General features: G+C 44.6%; 1 protein-coding gene across 1 annotated transcript in view; it reads right to left on the bottom strand.

Moving 5' to 3' along the window:
- Positions 1 to 459: 459 nt before the first annotated feature.
- Positions 460 to 17223, bottom strand: part of LOC130360465 (vomeronasal type-2 receptor 26-like) — a 34858-nt gene continuing 18094 nt past the window's right edge. The window contains exons 3-4 of the mRNA XM_056562954.1: positions 3248 to 3371; positions 460 to 1594 (exon numbers count right to left, since the gene is read on the bottom strand). Coding sequence (XP_056418929.1) covers positions 717 to 1594; positions 3248 to 3371 — 1002 coding nt within the window. The 3' untranslated portion in view covers positions 460 to 716. The remainder of the gene's footprint in view (positions 1595 to 3247; positions 3372 to 17223) is intronic.

Genomic DNA, 17223 nt, shown 5'->3' with positions numbered 1-17223 from the left:
CAGCACCATGCATGGATAGCGATAAGTAGTGCTGCAAGATTTTTGGTGAATTATATATATATATATATATATATATATATATATATATATATATATTTTAAATGAAAGCCCCTACTCTAATAAACATTAAATGACGCTTCTTTTCCTGTTTTAAGCCACCCCCCAAAAAATTACATAAAAATAATATACATGTGGTATTGCCGCATGTATAATTGTCCAAACTATTAAAATATACTGTTCATGATCCCACACAGTGAAATATATAAAACGTAAAAAAAAATAAATAACCAAACAACAATAATGCTGATATCTGATCATGTCATATATATCAAAAAAAGAATAATACATTTAAAAAATTCCTATCAAGACAAAAATGGAATCAACAAAAACTACAAATCATGGAGCAAAATTTTTTTTACATAAAAAATCGAATATATATAAATGGATCAGAAAAGGACAGTTATAGACATACTTATTTTGTTAAAATAAGTTTTACTTTTTTTTAAAGTTTTACAGTGATAAATCTATATAATAAATAATGAGAATATGTAATTTTACAGTGTACAGTGTAAAAACCAAGTCCCCCTAAAGTTCAAAATTATTTCTTATCAATTGAGGCTCTTTCTCTCAAGGTGCCCAGAGCAGCCATATAATCTGACTCCATGGTATGACCTTAGCAGAAGGAAGTGAAATTGACAGATAGATAGATTATATTCTTACAAACTGCTTTGGAATAAAGATGACATAATAAAGATGACATAACACTTAGGGAAAAAAATAAAACTCAATAGTCCTGCACTGGAGGTCAAGATGGCAAAAACCTCCACCGCCACCATGTTCTTCCCCTTTACACTGAGATACGTGGGGACAAATGTCACCCATACGCTGCTGAATACGAGAATACTGAAGGAGATGTTCTTGGCTTCATTAAAGCGGTCCGGGAAATCCTTGGCCAGAAATGCGGCCCCCAGACAAATCAGAGCCAACATCCCGATGTAGCCAATTTCCAAAAAGAAGAAAGTGGATGACCCTTCATTACACAACAAGAGAATAGTGTCCGTCTCTGTGTCAGCATCTAGATATGGTGGATAGAGCATGATCCAGATGACTGACAGCAGCACTTCCCCCATAGAGCACAGGACAACTAATGTGTCAGGTAACCTCATTCCTAAGAGTCTCTTCATCCTGCTCCCTGGTCGGGTCGCCTTGAAGGCCATGATGACTGTCAGAGTTTTAGCCAATACAGAAGAAACAGAGACGGTGAAGACAACTCCAAATGCAGCTTGTCTGAGAAGACATCGTATTGGTGATGGCCGACCAATGAACAGCAGCGTGCACATGAAGCAGAGGGTGATGGAGATGAGGAGAACGTAGCTGAGCTTCCGATTGTTGGCTTTTACTATTGAAGTCTCTCGATACGTCCAAAATATTCCAAGGATGACACTTGTAACAATTGAAAATAGTAAAGAGACAATTGTCAAAGTTCCTCCTAAAGTTTCTCCATAGGAAAGGAAATCGACATCTTTGGGGGCACAGCCGGTCCTGTTAATATTTGAGTTTTCAAACCTGGAACATTTCCAGCAGCTCCGGGAGTCTGTGGATGAAATATTGTGATCACTATGGGGGAGATTTATCAAAACCTGTGCAAAGGAAAAGTTGCCAAGTTGCCCATAGCAACCAATCAGATCCCTTCCTTCATTTTGCAGAGGCCTTGTTGAAAATGAAAGAAGCAAGCTGATTTGTTGCTATGGGCAACTGAACAACTTTTCCTTTGCACAGGTTTTGATAAATCTCCCCCTATAAGAAGAGTTAAAAAAGCTGGTATCTGTTACACTCTGTTCCTCATCACTAATCATGTTAGCTCTCAGGAGACATGTCTGGTTCTTAGCTCTGAGCACCAACCAGTGAGTGATGTCTTAACCCTTGACCAGCCCCTACATCTTACATGACCAACTCCCTTTCATACATATATATATATATATATATATATATATATATATATATATATATGGTAAGTATTTACCTTAGGGAGGAGCACCGCTTCCATTGTAGAACGGAGATTCAAAAAGGCCATTAGCATTCCGCGGGCTTTCTAGGTAAGGAATATGCAAAGCAGCTCATCACACCACCTTCTCAGGTAGCATGCCCTAATATCAGCTCTGGCTCCAGTTACGAAGTCTCAGAAACTGATTGGGATTTATGCCAAGCCAGAATTCTCCCCAGAAGGGAAGAAGACCCCTCTGCAGACAGCTGTCTCGGGATGCTTGTCCTTGTCAGTACAGAGCAGGGTGTTCTCTGGCTTGGCAGTGGTGAGAGGCTTGTGACTAGCTACATATATATATATATTTTTTTTTTTTAGGAAAGAAGGAATTGTGCAGACAGAGACTGCATACAGCAGGTTTTGCTGAATGCAGAGCAATAGTCTGTACCCTCCCTGTTTTTCCACTCCACATGATGCTCATGAGTATTTATTAATAGAGAAGAAGTTAATGAAGAACTGGGCACAATCATGTGGTGCAAAGGGTGGGCCACTCCAATCAGTGGTTGGTGTGCAGCACAGTGCTTGCGGTATAAAATAAAAATAAAAATCTAATATTTAAAACCTCCTGCTGTATGCTGGTTACTATTTACCCCACCAGTTCACCATCACCTTTACGGATGCTACTTTCACCCAGGCCTACACATACACAACCCCCAAAAATTATAATTTGTATCAGCTTTTTATTTTTTTTAAAAAGCTAATTCTTCTTCACTATTTTTAGACACCAATCCTGTTGCTACTCCTAAAAAGGAACACTTAGAACAAGCTGCTGTGTCTTCCGATAACTCTGTGTGCATTTTAACACCAGCAGGCATCTACCAACAAGCAGGGATACTTTATGCAGCTTAATTTTATTGTTACTAAGCCTAAAAATCAGCGAGCACATTAAACAAGCTGTTAGTTACCATGGGTTACCGCATGTTGTCATAACGTAGCCTTAACCCCCTAAGGACTCAGCTTTTTTCCGTTTTTGCACTTTCGTTTTTTCCTCCTCACCTTCTACAAATCATAACGCTTTCAGTTTTCCACCAACAGACCTATATGAGGGCTTGATTTATGTGCATTCATTTTTTCACCCCAAAATATATGGCAAAACAAATGTGAGATAACATTTGTGAAACTTGTGAATCCTAACTTGTGAATCTCTATTCATTATGACTTGTAGGGGATTGTGTCGTTGCTTCCATACAGTTCGGTATCACCCACCTGTTGTATTGGACATTTCTCCCTTGGTGCACTGTACACAGTCGTAACAACATGGAGGTTCCCCTTCTCTCTTTGCCATCCTGTACCCAGGTTCACAAGCTTCATTGCACAGTGATGGAGGCGCCTGGGAAAGGATCATAGGTTAATAGAAAGGAAAAGATGACATTGTACCACAAAGACAAAATACAAGTTTAGTAGCCATTTTGCACACTTTGAATGTCTACTACAGGAATAAGAATAAGGGTAAAATAAGTCATAAAACTTCTTGAACTTTCTCGTCCTATGTGATATTAGTTGGTGCAAATTACTGATTTTTTTTTATGTTATTTTGCTATCAATGTTTTAAAATGCTTCAATACACTGAACGCAGTGTCATGTAAGGAGCCCGGGCTCTGCCTTCTCCCTGCTGCCCAGACCTGTTACATGACACTATACTCAGTATATCACTGGCTATAAACTCAGCACAGTGTGATACATTGGGCCCCAGGATGCAGAAGAAGATGGAGCTCAGAAGACAGAAGAGCAATTTCTGCGCATCCGGGAAGCGGTAGAAGGAAAGTTGAAGTTTGTTGTTTTACTTCTTGCACCCTGGGCAAAATGGATTGAGAAGTTTTATCTAAGTATTCCTTTAAAGGATTAAGACAGCAGGATCATCTGAACTTGGTGCAGGTGACCATGCTGATAACGCTTCTTACCGGTCCCAAATCAGTGCAGCCCGTTTGGAAATATTGGTCTTGTTTCTAATATGGAAATTTCTCCCATCTGCTCCAGCCCATGTCACCGGCCCTGTGATTCATATCTTCTCATATCAATCTCACTGCATGATGGGAGCTTTGACATGGGCTGGAGAAGGCAGGAGAAAGTGTTGCATATACTGCAGACCACCTCTATTGAGCAGAACAAGGAAATGACATATTAGCTAGAGATGAGCGAATCGAAGTTGACGAACCCAAATTCGTTACGAATTTCATGAAAAATTTGATTCGCAACGAATGCGAATATCGCCGCCATTCGATCACGCAAATCACTTCATTAAACTCCATTTTACAGCGTTCCAGGCTATTGGAGAGCTAAGATGGCGGATCCACATGTGAGTACATGGGGCAGGGGATTATGGGAGGGCGGGTAACAGCGGCGGGAATTAAGGTAGGCGGGCTGACCCATAACCACATGTGAGATGCAGCCTCTCAGTGTTCACTGACCCCTGTGATGTCACAGCCCCTATATAATAGGCGGCCATCTTGTCTCTCTTCATTTCATCTATGCACTCAGATGGAGAGGACGGGACTGTGTTTGTGTGAATAGCTCATACCACAGCGTTACACTGCAACTGCTAGTCACATCAGCATTAGGGAAAAGCAGGAGTGCAGAGTGCTGTGCTGTTACTCTGAGAAGGATCATTGATTGCTAAACCTCCTATTCACGTTATTGAGCATTGCAGCAGAGAGGGGCAGATAGCTGTCAGCTGCCTCATACAGATCTCCGAGCTGCCTGAACTTTATCAACCATCTTATCTCCTCATTTTTCAGCCCAATTGAGTTTATTTTTATTTGCTCCACAAATCTTCTGCTGCTCAGAATTGTGTGACAGATGCAATTTTTTTTGTGGTGCTGCACTGTTGGGTCCTGCTGCTGTTCAGAACTACGTGATTGTTCAGTGGACTGTAGTGCATTTGTACCATTTTGTACCTATTAATCTGTGAAGGGGCTACATACTGTGCAAGTCCAAACAATAGTATTCACTGGCTGTTTTTTTTTTTAAATCGTTTTTTTCTGCGTATAGTTACGCATATATAACTGCCCTCATCAGTGCATACCGCATAGGTACATACAAGTATTGTACCGTTTAGTACCTGTTAAGCTGTCAAGGTGCTCCATACCGTCAAAGTCCAAACCATAGTATCCACCGGCTGGTGTTTTACAAAAATACAGAGTTTTTTCTGCTAATAGTTAGGCATATTACTGCCCTCATCAGTGCATACCGCATAGGTACATCCAACTATTGTACCATCTAGTACCTGTTAATCTGTCAAGGTGCTCCATACCTTCAAAGTCCAAACCATAGTATCCACCGGCTGGGGTTTTACAAAAATACTGAGTTTTTTCTGCTAATAATTAGGCATATCACTGCCCTTCTCAGTGCATAGCGCATAGGTACATCCAAGTATTTTACCATTTAGTACCTGTTAAGCTGTCAAGGTGCTCCATACCGTCAAAGTTCAAACCATAGTATCCACCAGCTGGTGTTTTACAAAAATACAGAGTTTTTTGTGCTAATAGTTAGGCATATTAGTGAGCTCATCAGTGCATACCGCATAGGTATATCCAAGTATTGTACCATCTAGTACCTGTTAATCTGTCAAGGGCCTACATACTGTTCAAGGACAGCCGTAAGTAATCACCTGCTGCTGTTCTAGACAAATACTGTTTAAAGAGTAGAGTAGCGTATTGTAATACCCTCATAAAGGCACTAAGTTTGTCAGGCAGAGAAGTGCCAGGACGTGTACAGAGGAGTGGCAGAAGCCTAAATACTTCAGGCAGAGTTGGCAGCAGACTTGGGGAGAGTGGCAGCAGGAGTCGCAGCGAGAGGCCTGAGCTCCCGTTATCAGCCAGCGGTCGTGTCTCCACCAGCAACCCATCTGCCGTCGTGGATTGGTTAACACGCTCATCTACATCATCACAAGTGACACCTGACACCCCCAGTCAACAGTCGGTGGGTTCCTCAGATACAACCCTCAGTTGGCATGGCCCGGGAGCAGTCCGTGCCTTCCCATTGCCTTTGTTCTATGCTTTTCCCTCTCCTAAAGAAGTATCTTATGCTGTGGGTTCAGCGCCACTATTTACTGAGGACGATCTAATAGAGGACAGTCAGCAGCTACTGGACAGCCAAGAAGGGGAGGAGACATGCGCCGCTTGCTCTGCTAGGCGGCCAAGTAGTGATGCGGAGAGTGACGTGGGAGGCGGTGTTGCAAGTGTTCAGGTTCCTGAAGCAGATACTGTTGGGGAACCTGAGGAGGACATCAGTGACGTGCACACGACTGTTGATGATGATGAAGCCGATCGCAATTGGGAGCCGGGTGCAGAAGGGGCTTCATCATCATCAGGAGAAGAGAGTTGCAGGTTGCCCTTGAGGCAGCAAGGCGGTAGCACGGTTGGCAGTCAGCGTGGTGGCAGGAGTGGTAATTCAGGAGCCAAACGTGCCCGGGGGAGATCACCTGCTTCGCGGCAGCCTACCTTTCCGGGAGGTAGTGGAACAGGGGTTCCTGGAGACGGCGCCAGTAGCAGTCCATTAGTGCGGACTGTGGGTGTGAAAATCAGCTACTCGGCGGTGTGGAAGTTTTTCATAAGGCATCCGGAGGAGGTTCAGGTAGCCACATGCAAGATTTGTCGGCAGAAGGTGAAGCGTGGCCAGGGTCCTAATGTCGGCACCACGGCCCTGTGTCAACACATGCTTCGCCACCATAAAGCGGCCTGGGAGAACCGTGGCTCCGATGTAGTGGTCCAGCCTGCTGCATCACCCTGTGGCCATCCGCTCCCTCCTTCATCCAGCCAAGGCTCCACCACCTCAGCCGAAGGGAGCTGTGTTTCAAACCCTCCTTCTGTCGCTCCAGATGCTCCTGCTTCTCCCGCTTTTAGTCAGCCATTCTGCCAACAATCCATCGGCAAAGCCATGTCCAAGAGACAACAGTATGCGCCCACTCATCCAACGGCGCAGAAGTTGAATGTGCTCCTGTCCAAGTTGCTGGTGTTGCAGTCCCTCCCTTTTCAAGTGGTGGACTCTGCACCTTTCAGAGAATTGATGGCTTGTGCCGAGCCAAGTAGGAGAGTCCCAAGCCGTCATTTCTTTGCGAAGAAGGCAGTACCAGCCCTGCATAAGTTTGTACAAGAGAAGGTGGGCCAGTCCTTGAGCCTGTTGGTGTGTTCAAAAGTGCACGGCAGCGCCGACGTGTGGAGCTATAACTACGGGCAGGGACAATACTTGTCTTTTACGGCTCACTGGGTAAATGTGGTTCCTGCACAGCCACAACAGCAACTTGGACAGGTCACACCGCTTCCTCCTCTACGCTCTCGCTCACAGGCAGTTGGTCCTGTTACAGTGTGCAACGCCGCCTCCTCATCCTCCACCATGTCCTCGACCTCCACTGCACGTCCACATCTCGGTGGCCCTTCATCGTACCATGTGTGTAGGGCACGGCGGTGTCAAGCTGTTCTTCACATGGTTTGCCTTGGCGAACGGAGTCATACAGGGGAGGAACTGCTAAAGTTCATTCGTAAAGAAATCCGTTGTATGGCTTACTCCACGAAATTCGGAAATGGGAACCATGGTGACCGACAACGGGAAGAACATCGTGTCCGTGCTGCGACAAAGAAGTGTGAAACATGCGACCTGCATGGCACACGTGTTGAATCTGGTTGTCAAGCACTTCCTCAAGTCTTCACCCCATTTGCAAAACATCCTGAAAATGGCAAGGAAACTGTGCATGCACTTCAGCCACTCGTACACCGCCAAGCACACCTTCCTTGAGCTGCAGCGTCAGAACGGTATCCCACAACATAGTCTTATGTGTGACGTTGCCACACGTTGGAATTCCACCCTCCATATGTTGGACAGACTATACGAACAAAGAAAAGCCATCACCGATTTCTTGATGATCCAAGCAGATAGGAGTACTCCCCTGTGTAACTTCAATGTGAACCAGTGGCAGCTCATACGTGACACCTGCCGTTTGCTGAGGCCCTTTGAGGAAGCCACATTATTTGTGAGTCGCCTGGATTACGCCATGAACAACGTAATTCCACTCTTACATTTCCTACAACAAATGATTGAAACCATGGCTGTTTATGCAGAAATACGTCACTTTCAAAAGTGTCGTGGGTGCTGGAGTTAGGAATCCCAATCCTTACATATATTCAAATGATAGAACTTCGCACACCACTCTTCACGGTAAAGTAGATTTAGATTTTATTAGCAATCCAATAGTTAAACAGTATGACCTTTCGGTCCTACCTGGACCTTCATCAGATCTATAAGTTATACAAACAAAGAAATCAATAAAGGGAAAAAGAAGAAAACAAAATGTCTAGTAACATAATGGTTAAGGAAAGAAAGAATCATATTTAAGCAATAATATCCAGGTAATGGCCGATTAGAATCCAATCAATCTCTGCAGTAACTGATGTGATCATCAATTTTCAAGAACTGGTGCCTAATCATACAGCGGCAAGTATCCTAGGATCTAGAATGCAAAATAGGACATAACACAGCCGTGGACAGGATCAAATATATGTATTAAAAGGTGAGTGAAATACCGTAGACGGGGTATGACATAGGTATATAACCTGCAAGATCTGATATAATATATACAAGCGGGTATAACAATGTATAAAGCATGTCATGTAGAGCGGATATAACCTTAGAATTCTTATGATTCTTTTGTTTTCTTCTTTTCCCCTTTATTGATTTCTTTGTTTGTATAACTTATAGATCTGATGAAGGTCCAGGTAGGACCGAAATGTCATACTGTTTAACTATTGGATTGTTAATAAAATCTAAATCTACTTTACCGTGAAGAGTGGTGTGCGAAGTTCTATCATTTGTATGAAACCATGGCTGGTCACGGCAATGGAGACGTTGCGCCTACATCTCAAGGCTACATGAGCCCTGTGGGGGCTGAACTGGAGGAGGAGGATGATGAGGGACAGAGCGGAGCACAGTTTAGGTTGGATGAGATGGCCGGTGTTTCTAGTCTTCGGACAGAAGAGGAGGAGCAGGAGCAGCCAGAGGAGCTGGCGGGTTATGAGGAAGTTGAGACAGAGGACCCAGACACACCGTGGCAGTATGCAGTGCAGATGGAGGCAGGTAGTCCCTCAGAGTCACTGGCGCAAATGGCACGATGCATGCTCAGTTGCTTGCGTAGTGACCCCCGAATTGTCAAAATTCGTCAGTAGGATGACTTCTGGATCTCCACCTTCTTAGACCCTCGCTACCATCCCAAAATGGGGGCCTTTTTACACCCACTGAGAGGGAGGACAAACTGACCTACTACAGAGAGATTCTACGTAGTCAGTTGGCTGATGCCTATCGGCCACATGGTCAGAGTTTGCCCTGGAAAAGCTGTCCTGCCCGGCCAGTAGTGTGCCATCAGAGTGGGTGTTTAGTGCGGCCGGGGCCATAGTCACCCCAAGGCAAACTCGTCTGTCCACTAAAAATGTGGAGAGACTGACGTTTGTCAAGATGAATCAGGGATGGATCAGCCAGGATTTCCAGCCACCAATGCCAGATGGCTCGGAGTAGATTGACCATGCTCCTAAAACAAACATTTCTCAATTATGGTTGGTTATGAAACCCTCTGGGGCAGACCTGGGTATTGTATGGCCCGCTTGCCATATACGGCCCTTTGATTGGCTCTGACCGGCCCGCGCTAACTAGGGGACAACTATGCTGCCTAATCTGGGGGACATCTATGCTGCCTAATCAGGGGGACAACTATGCTCCTAATCTGGGGGACAACTATGCTCCTAATCTGGGGGACATCTATGCTGCCTAATCTGTGGGACATCTATGCTGCCTAATCTGGGGGACAACTATGCTCCTAATCTGGGGGACATCTATGCTGCCTAATCTGGGGGACATCTATGCTGCCTAATCTGGGGGACATCTATGCTGCCTAATCTGGGGGACAACTATGCTCCTAATCTGGGGGACATCTATGCTACCTAATCTGGGGGACAACTATGCTCCTAATCTGGGGGACATCTATGCTGCCTAATCTGGGGGACATCTATGCTGCCTAATCTGGGGGACAAGTATGCTCCTAATCTGGGGGACATCTATGCTGCCTAATCTGGGGGACATCTATACTGCCTAATTTGGGGGACAACTATGCTCCTAATCTGGGGGACAGCTATGCTCCTAATCTGGGGGACAACTATGCTCCTAATATGGGGGAAACTGATGCTTCTGGCCTTGGGCCTATCATTTTTTGAAGTTTAGCAGTAGCTAAATACATGCTTAATGTATCTTTAAATACATGCTTAATTGATCTTTAAATGTAAGGGGTTATGAAACCCTCTTGGGTACTGCGAATGACTGCTCCAGAATCATTCTGTCTTTTAGGAACTACTTGCCTCCCTGGTGCCTCAGGCCTTGGGCCTATACATTTTTGAAGTTTAGCAGTAGCTAAATACATGCTTAATGCAAATGTCAACATAGATCTTTAAATTTGAGGGGTTATGAAACCCTCTTGGGTACTGCGAATGACTGCTCCAGAATCGTTCTGTGTCTTTCAGGAACTACTTGCCTCCCTGGTGCCTCAGGCCTTGGGCCTATAATTTTTATAAGTTTAGCAGTAGCTAAATACATGCTTAATGCAAATTTCAACAATGATCATTAAATTCTCGGCGCTCTGCCAGGGCCTTCTCCTACCCTGCCGGGGCCGATCCGAGGACCTCACTAAACCATCCAATTGTTAGTAGAGACATGTGGTGTGTAAAAGGGGCAGGGACTTAATGAACCCTAGTTTTTGACCCGCACTTAGTTGTGATTCTTCTTTCCTGGCAAAAATGATCCCTATCGCCAACGGGAGCCGGGTGCAGAAGGGGCTTAATCATCATCAGGAGAAGAGAGTTGCAGGTTGCCCTTGAGTCAGCAAGGCGGTAGCACGGTTGGCAGTCAGCGTGGTGTGGCAGTAGTGGAAATTCAGGAGACAAACGTGCCCGGGGGAGACCACCTACTTCGCGGCAGCTTACCTTTCTGAGAGGTAGTGGGTTACCCGCACCTGTCGGTGAAAGATAGAGACACGCTAATCCGTTCAGTGAAGCGCTAGTGCGGCCCATGACATCTGAGGCCATCACACACCTGTTATTGCTCAATCTCACAATTGATTGTGCAATGTAAGGGGTTATTAAAGCCTCTTGGGTACTGCTGAGGCATACTCCTGACTGCTCCTGGTGCAATGTATGGGGTAATTAAACACTCTTGGGTAGTGTTATTTTTAAATTTACTGATAATTTTATCAGTAATAAAATAGAATTTTCCAGAATGCTAACCGTTACTCAACGGAACGCTTGTTGCGTGTGATTTTTTAATGAAAAAATAAAAATACGGACAGGGATTAACTGTGCTTAATCATTTTTGGCGAAAAAACTCCTTTGGTGATCTGATCTTTTGGAGACAGATGCGCTTACACACATATGTAATAATTTTTTTTTTTTTATTTCAAACATTGTGTGGTTTATTATTTTTGAGAATAAAGTCTTTGGGTGGTCCACCGTACTGCATTATAGAGTCTTGTGAACTGTTGGATATGCGCTTGTTCTTACACAAAGGTATACATTTTTTTTTTAATTATTCAATTTTGTTGATTTGGGGGGGTGGATTGTGAAGCCCGGGGGAAGGGTGTGTAGTGTGTACTCGTGCATCAGTCAACTCCAGTCTGTGTCCTTTAGGCAATATATGGGTTACTGATAGCTGAGGTGGGGCCTGGGTCTAGGAATTTCAATTAAAAAAAAAATATTAAAAAATTGTGTGGTTCATTATTTTTGAGAAGAAAGTCTTTGGGTGGTCCACCGTCCTGCATTATAGAGTCTTCTGAAATGTTGGATATGCGCTTGTTCTTACACAAAGGTATACATTTTTTTTTTTTTATTATACAATTTTGTTGATTTTGGGGGGGATTGTGAAGCCCTGTGTGTACTGGTGCATCAGCCAACTCCAGGCTGTGTCCTTCAGCCAATATATGGGTTACTGATGCCGCTGTGGTAGGGCCTGGGAATTTGGAATTTTCTCATAGGTAGCACCCGCTATCCAAAATGTTTTTAAAAAATTTCTCATATTGTGTTGTTTTTTGGGGGGATTGTTAAGCCCTGGTGTGTACTGGTGCATCAGCCAACTCCAGGCTGTGTCCCTCAGGCAATATATGGGTTACTGATGCCGCAGAGGTGGGGCCTGGGTCCGGGAATTTCAAATTTGTGGATAGCGGGTGGCATCACAATCCCCCACCTGCCCCCCCCCCAAAAAAAAAAAAACTATTTTGGAAAATCAAAGTACCTAAGATTTCTCATAGGTAGCACCCGGTGGGTGTAAGTACACTGTGTGCTCGTGCATCAGCCAACTCCAAGCTGTGTCATTCAGGCAATATCTAGGTCAGTGTTTCCCAACCAGTGTGCCTCCAGATGTTGCAAAACTACAACTCCCAGCATGCCTAGACAGCCTTAGGCTGTCCAGGCATGCTGGGTGTTGTAGTTTTGCCACAGGTGGAGGCACACTGGTTGGGAAAAACTGATCTAGGTTCACACTGCGGTGAACCACGTTTTTCAGTATATGGTTCCCGTATATGGCTGGGGGGAGGGGGCGGGGCTTAATCGTGGCGACCGCACTCAGCCGTATATGGGAAGCGTATTCAATGCATGTCCATAGGTCGGCCAACCGCATACGGCCGAAAACTCAGCCGACTGGAGGCTGCGGTTCACTCCGGTCAGCCAGAGACGGCTCAGTGCGGGCGCCGCGATTAAGCACCGCCCCCTCTCCCCAGCCGTATGCGCGAACCATATACTGAAAACCTGGTTCATCCCAGTGTGAACCTAACAGTATTATTTCACTACTCCAGCACACTCCATATGCGTTTTAGAACACAGCAAAGTGATTTATACCCCTATAGAGGCTGTATGTAGGCTAGAAATAGCCTTTTTTAACATAGATTCGCCGCAAACAAATTCGGATCGAAACAAACTTTTTCGGAAAATTTGGCGAATCGGCCGAATCGAATTTTTGAAAAGGTCGCTCATCTCTAATATTAGCAATGAGACTAATATTTCCTAAATTGCTGCACCATTCAATCAATGAGCGTTAGAAATAGGTTGACCCTGTCATCAAATTTCATTTAGAAAACTTGGCCTTCTAAAAATGTTACATCTCTTTTGATGGCATCAAAAATATATACACCAATTAGCCATGACTTTTTACCCTCTCCACAACCCTCCCCCCCCACAATGACCAACTTGAGGGCCCCTTCGCCAAAAAAACTTTTCAACTAAAGTTGTCTTCATCTGTGTCAGGTCCCAATATGTTGTATAGTAACATACATTGTAGTACAGTCCATACTGACCTACGTCTTATATCTGTACCTGGTGGAAATATGGGCCCCACACATCTGACTTTTTGAGGCTGTTGAATGGGAATCCTGCATTAGATGTTTCATCATAATTTCCAGCCTTCACCTTTAACACTTCACCTGTAGTTGCAAATGTGTATTTTAGAAGATCCAAACGTGTCGGAACATTTTTGTTGGGTTTAAAGTAAAATGTGTCTCCAGAAGAAGTGATAAAACTCACTTTTTGCAGGAAGTAGTTCAGCTGGTGAAGATACAGAAAGAGAAGAAAATCCAGAAATGCTATTTTTTTTTTTTATAATACTTGAATCCCTGCAAATCATAGGTCGTCTCTTATAGGGCTGCACCAGCTACACATCTGCCCCAGGGGAACAAAGCCACAGCTCAGTGTCTACTTTAAAGAAAACCTGTCCCCATGAAAATGTATCCTCTTCATCTGCATAATGGAATAGAGCAAAAGGAACTGAACAGACTGAGATATATCTTTGTGGAAAATAAAATCGGTATAATGTGTAACTTATTGATTGAAATCTCTGATCCTTCTATTTTAATGGGAGTTATTCCGGGATCTTTTTCTTTATTTGACTTGTGCTACAAGAGCTGTAAAGTTAATGTAGTTCATTATAAAGTGTCTGTACCTGTTTTTGATAGCTGGTCTCACAATTCTTATGTAATCTCTGTTACGCCAAGCGCTCCGGGTCCCCGCTCCTCCCCGGAGCGCTCGCAGCGTTTTCCTGTTCGCAGCGCCCCGGTCAGACCCACTGACCGGGAGCGCTGCGATAATGTCCCTAGCCGGGATGCGATCCGCGATGCGGGACGCGCCCGCTTGCGATTCGCATCCCGGCCCGCTTACCAGACTCGTTCCCCGTCTGTTCTGTCCCGGCGCGCGCGGCACCGCTCCCTAGGGCGTGCGCGCCGGCTCTCTGCGATTTAAAGGGCCGGTGCGCCACTGATTGGCGCCTGGTTCTAATTAGTATGTTCACCTGTGCACTTCCCTATATAACCTCACTTCCCCTTCCCTTCCTTGCCGGATCTTGTTGCCATTGTGCCAGTGAAAGCGTTCTTTGTATGTCCCAAGCCAGTGTTCCAGACCTCTTGCCGTTGCCCCTGACTACGATCCTTGCTGCCTGCCCTGACCTTCTGCTACATCCGACCTTGCTCTTGCCTAATCCCTTGTACCGCGCCTATCTCAGCAGTCAGAGAGGTTGAGCCGTTGCCGGTGGATACGACCTGGTTGCTACCGCCGCTGCAAGACCATCCTGTTTTGCGGCGGGCTCTGGTGAATACCAGTAGCAACTTAGAACTGGTCCACCGGCGCGGTCCACGCCAATCCCTCTCTGACACAGAGGATCCACCTCCAGCTTGCCGAATCCTGACAGTCTCGTTCCTTTCCCAGGTTGCAGTGCGACCCAAGACTATGCACCACTAGTCAGGTGTTAAAAGGAAGCATGGCTGTGCTTCAATGTCTGGAGCGTCCGCTGGGTAGGGGGGAGATCATTCTCCACAGGGCTGCAGGGAGTAGTTTCAAGCAGAGCACACATTGGAGCCTAGCTGTGCTACAATGGGTGTGATGGTTGATGTGTGGGAGGGAGATAAGTTACCTCCCACCTAGAAAAAAAGGATCCTGGGAATTGTAGTTGAAGGAAGAGCAGCACAGCAACAGTAAATAGCCAGTTCACACAAACAAGCCAGCTGCATGATTGGGGATACAGGAAAAGACTATTTACCACCAACACTAGCACAGATTCTTGGTGAGCATGTCCATTACTGGCTGACAGGTATGAACTAAAGTCACCTTATGGTGGATAACCCCTTTAAGGAGTCCAGTGACAGTTTCACTCAAGGATAGGATCACCCACAGGACTCTTTAGAAGTATTGAGCAAACATAGTAGTACAGATGAGCAAAATCTTCAAACAATAGGGTTATCTGCTATGGCTGAACCTTAAAAAAAAGTTTGGTTTAGAGTCAGATATTATTTTTACTTTATATTACTTTTAATAAATCCACCCTGGCCAGGATTTCTCATACAGCAAGCCAACACTGCTGTTCACAGCATTTAATTGCTGCCAATTGTCAACTGCTACCGGGTTTCCCACCCAGAAGCAGAAATCTTATCTAGCTGTGCACCAGAAACTTTCTGTTTCTGCTGGCAGATGCTGGAGAAGTTACTACGGTTGCTTATTACAATTCTTCTGTGTTTTTTTTCTTTTTACTAACTTGTTTATTTATTTACCTGAAAAAAGACCAGGACCATTTCAGGACAAAAAGGGGAGAAAAGATCTATATATTTTTTAAACTCAATATAAGGGTTAATGAGGAAACGGTGGGCATCCCCCCCCCCCCCACAAAGTATTTAAAAGTTTTGTGTCTTTTTTTCATATTTATTTTTAGCTTAGTAGTGAACCCAGTATCGTAGACATTGTCCAATACTAAGCTGGGCCTAAGCATAGCCAAACCCCTATTATTAATCAGTAGCCCGTTTATGTTACAAACCGATCAAATTTGTATTGGAAAAATACACATAAGAAGTGTGCAACCATTGTGGTTGTATCTGATTCAGCTGTGGTGCCCATGAGGATTATAGTTGGAGTAGCCCAGCCTTGCTGAGGTTTGGGGTCCGTTTGGAAAAATATATATTTGTGCCACATGTAGCAGGTTGGTCTTACAATTCTGGTGAGTCCTGAGCAACTATTGTAGCTGGGTGTCTCACACGGTTTACACAGCCCCTGATCAAGGGGCACACATGGCGTAGTGTCTGGGGATGTACCTGTGGTGTTGAATGCAGTAATAAGACTCAAGACACTCAGGTAACTTGCAAACAACTAAGAGTGCATTGAGGTTGTTGTGAATGTTGATGAGCAGATGCAGTTACAGAAACATGTGTAGACCAATTAATTAAAACTCTGCAGTGGAGGCCTACACAGGTTTTTTTTTACCGTGGTACAAATACTCAAAGACTCGTTTACTGTTTTTGCACAATGTTATTGCAGGGTATTTCATGACATGGTATTCACATCCCTTAAACTCCATCTGGAAACCAACAGAGAGGTTAGCCATAGCAGAAGGGTCCTTGCTCAGCTGTCTCTCCAATTCTGACTTGTAGATTATCCTTCTCATAACAGCAAATAGGATACTTGAAGAATATTACCCTCTCAGCATTGACTGGAGACAGTCATGTGTGAAAACTCCCAAAACTCAACAAAGTGCTGTGATCACCCCAATCCCAACCCAGATCTGCCTCATGATAGAATATTCTAGTAACTGGAATTCTCTGGTGCAAACAAGGCTTTAGCTTGCATAGGTTGCTGTCTAGGTGTTAACTTTCCTGACTTGGTCTAGAAGAATATATTCTGACTAGATGTGCACACTTGTCTGGTCTGAGCAAGACTACACTGGTTTCTCAGATTCCAATCCAAGAGAGGGTTGGACTAAGGTTTTCAGAGATTGGTTTCAACCTGGGAAAAAGGGCTGATCCTGGGAAAGACTCCACCCCTAAAGCCTAGCACAGGCTTCTGTGAGAAACCACGTGACCAATGATCCACTCATTGTGTACAAAATGTAATCCCCATTGGTGGCAGCAAAGAGTGCCTCAGTTTATGCTGAAGTAGCAGTGTGATAACCAGTACAAAGTAACAGTTATACATGTTAACTCACGACACCCAGATACAGATTTAGACATTTAGAATGAGATTCCTCAGCCTCACAATCCGGTGAAGACAGGTACCGCAGTACACTGTCACGTGTGCTAAAGGGAAATTTAGTAAACTGTTTTGGAAGTTATTCTGGCACTATGCTTAATGTTATTGTTATTTGTACCCTGTATGGCAGCACATTATACGAGGGAGAAGCCACCAACTGAAGGTTCT

The sequence above is a fragment of the Hyla sarda genome, chromosome 3 (assembly GCF_029499605.1).
Source record: "Hyla sarda isolate aHylSar1 chromosome 3, aHylSar1.hap1, whole genome shotgun sequence".
NCBI lineage: Eukaryota > Metazoa > Chordata > Amphibia > Anura > Hylidae > Hyla > Hyla sarda.
The sequence above is the reverse complement of the archived record's forward strand: the minus strand, read 5'-3'. Positions and strand labels throughout refer to the sequence as shown.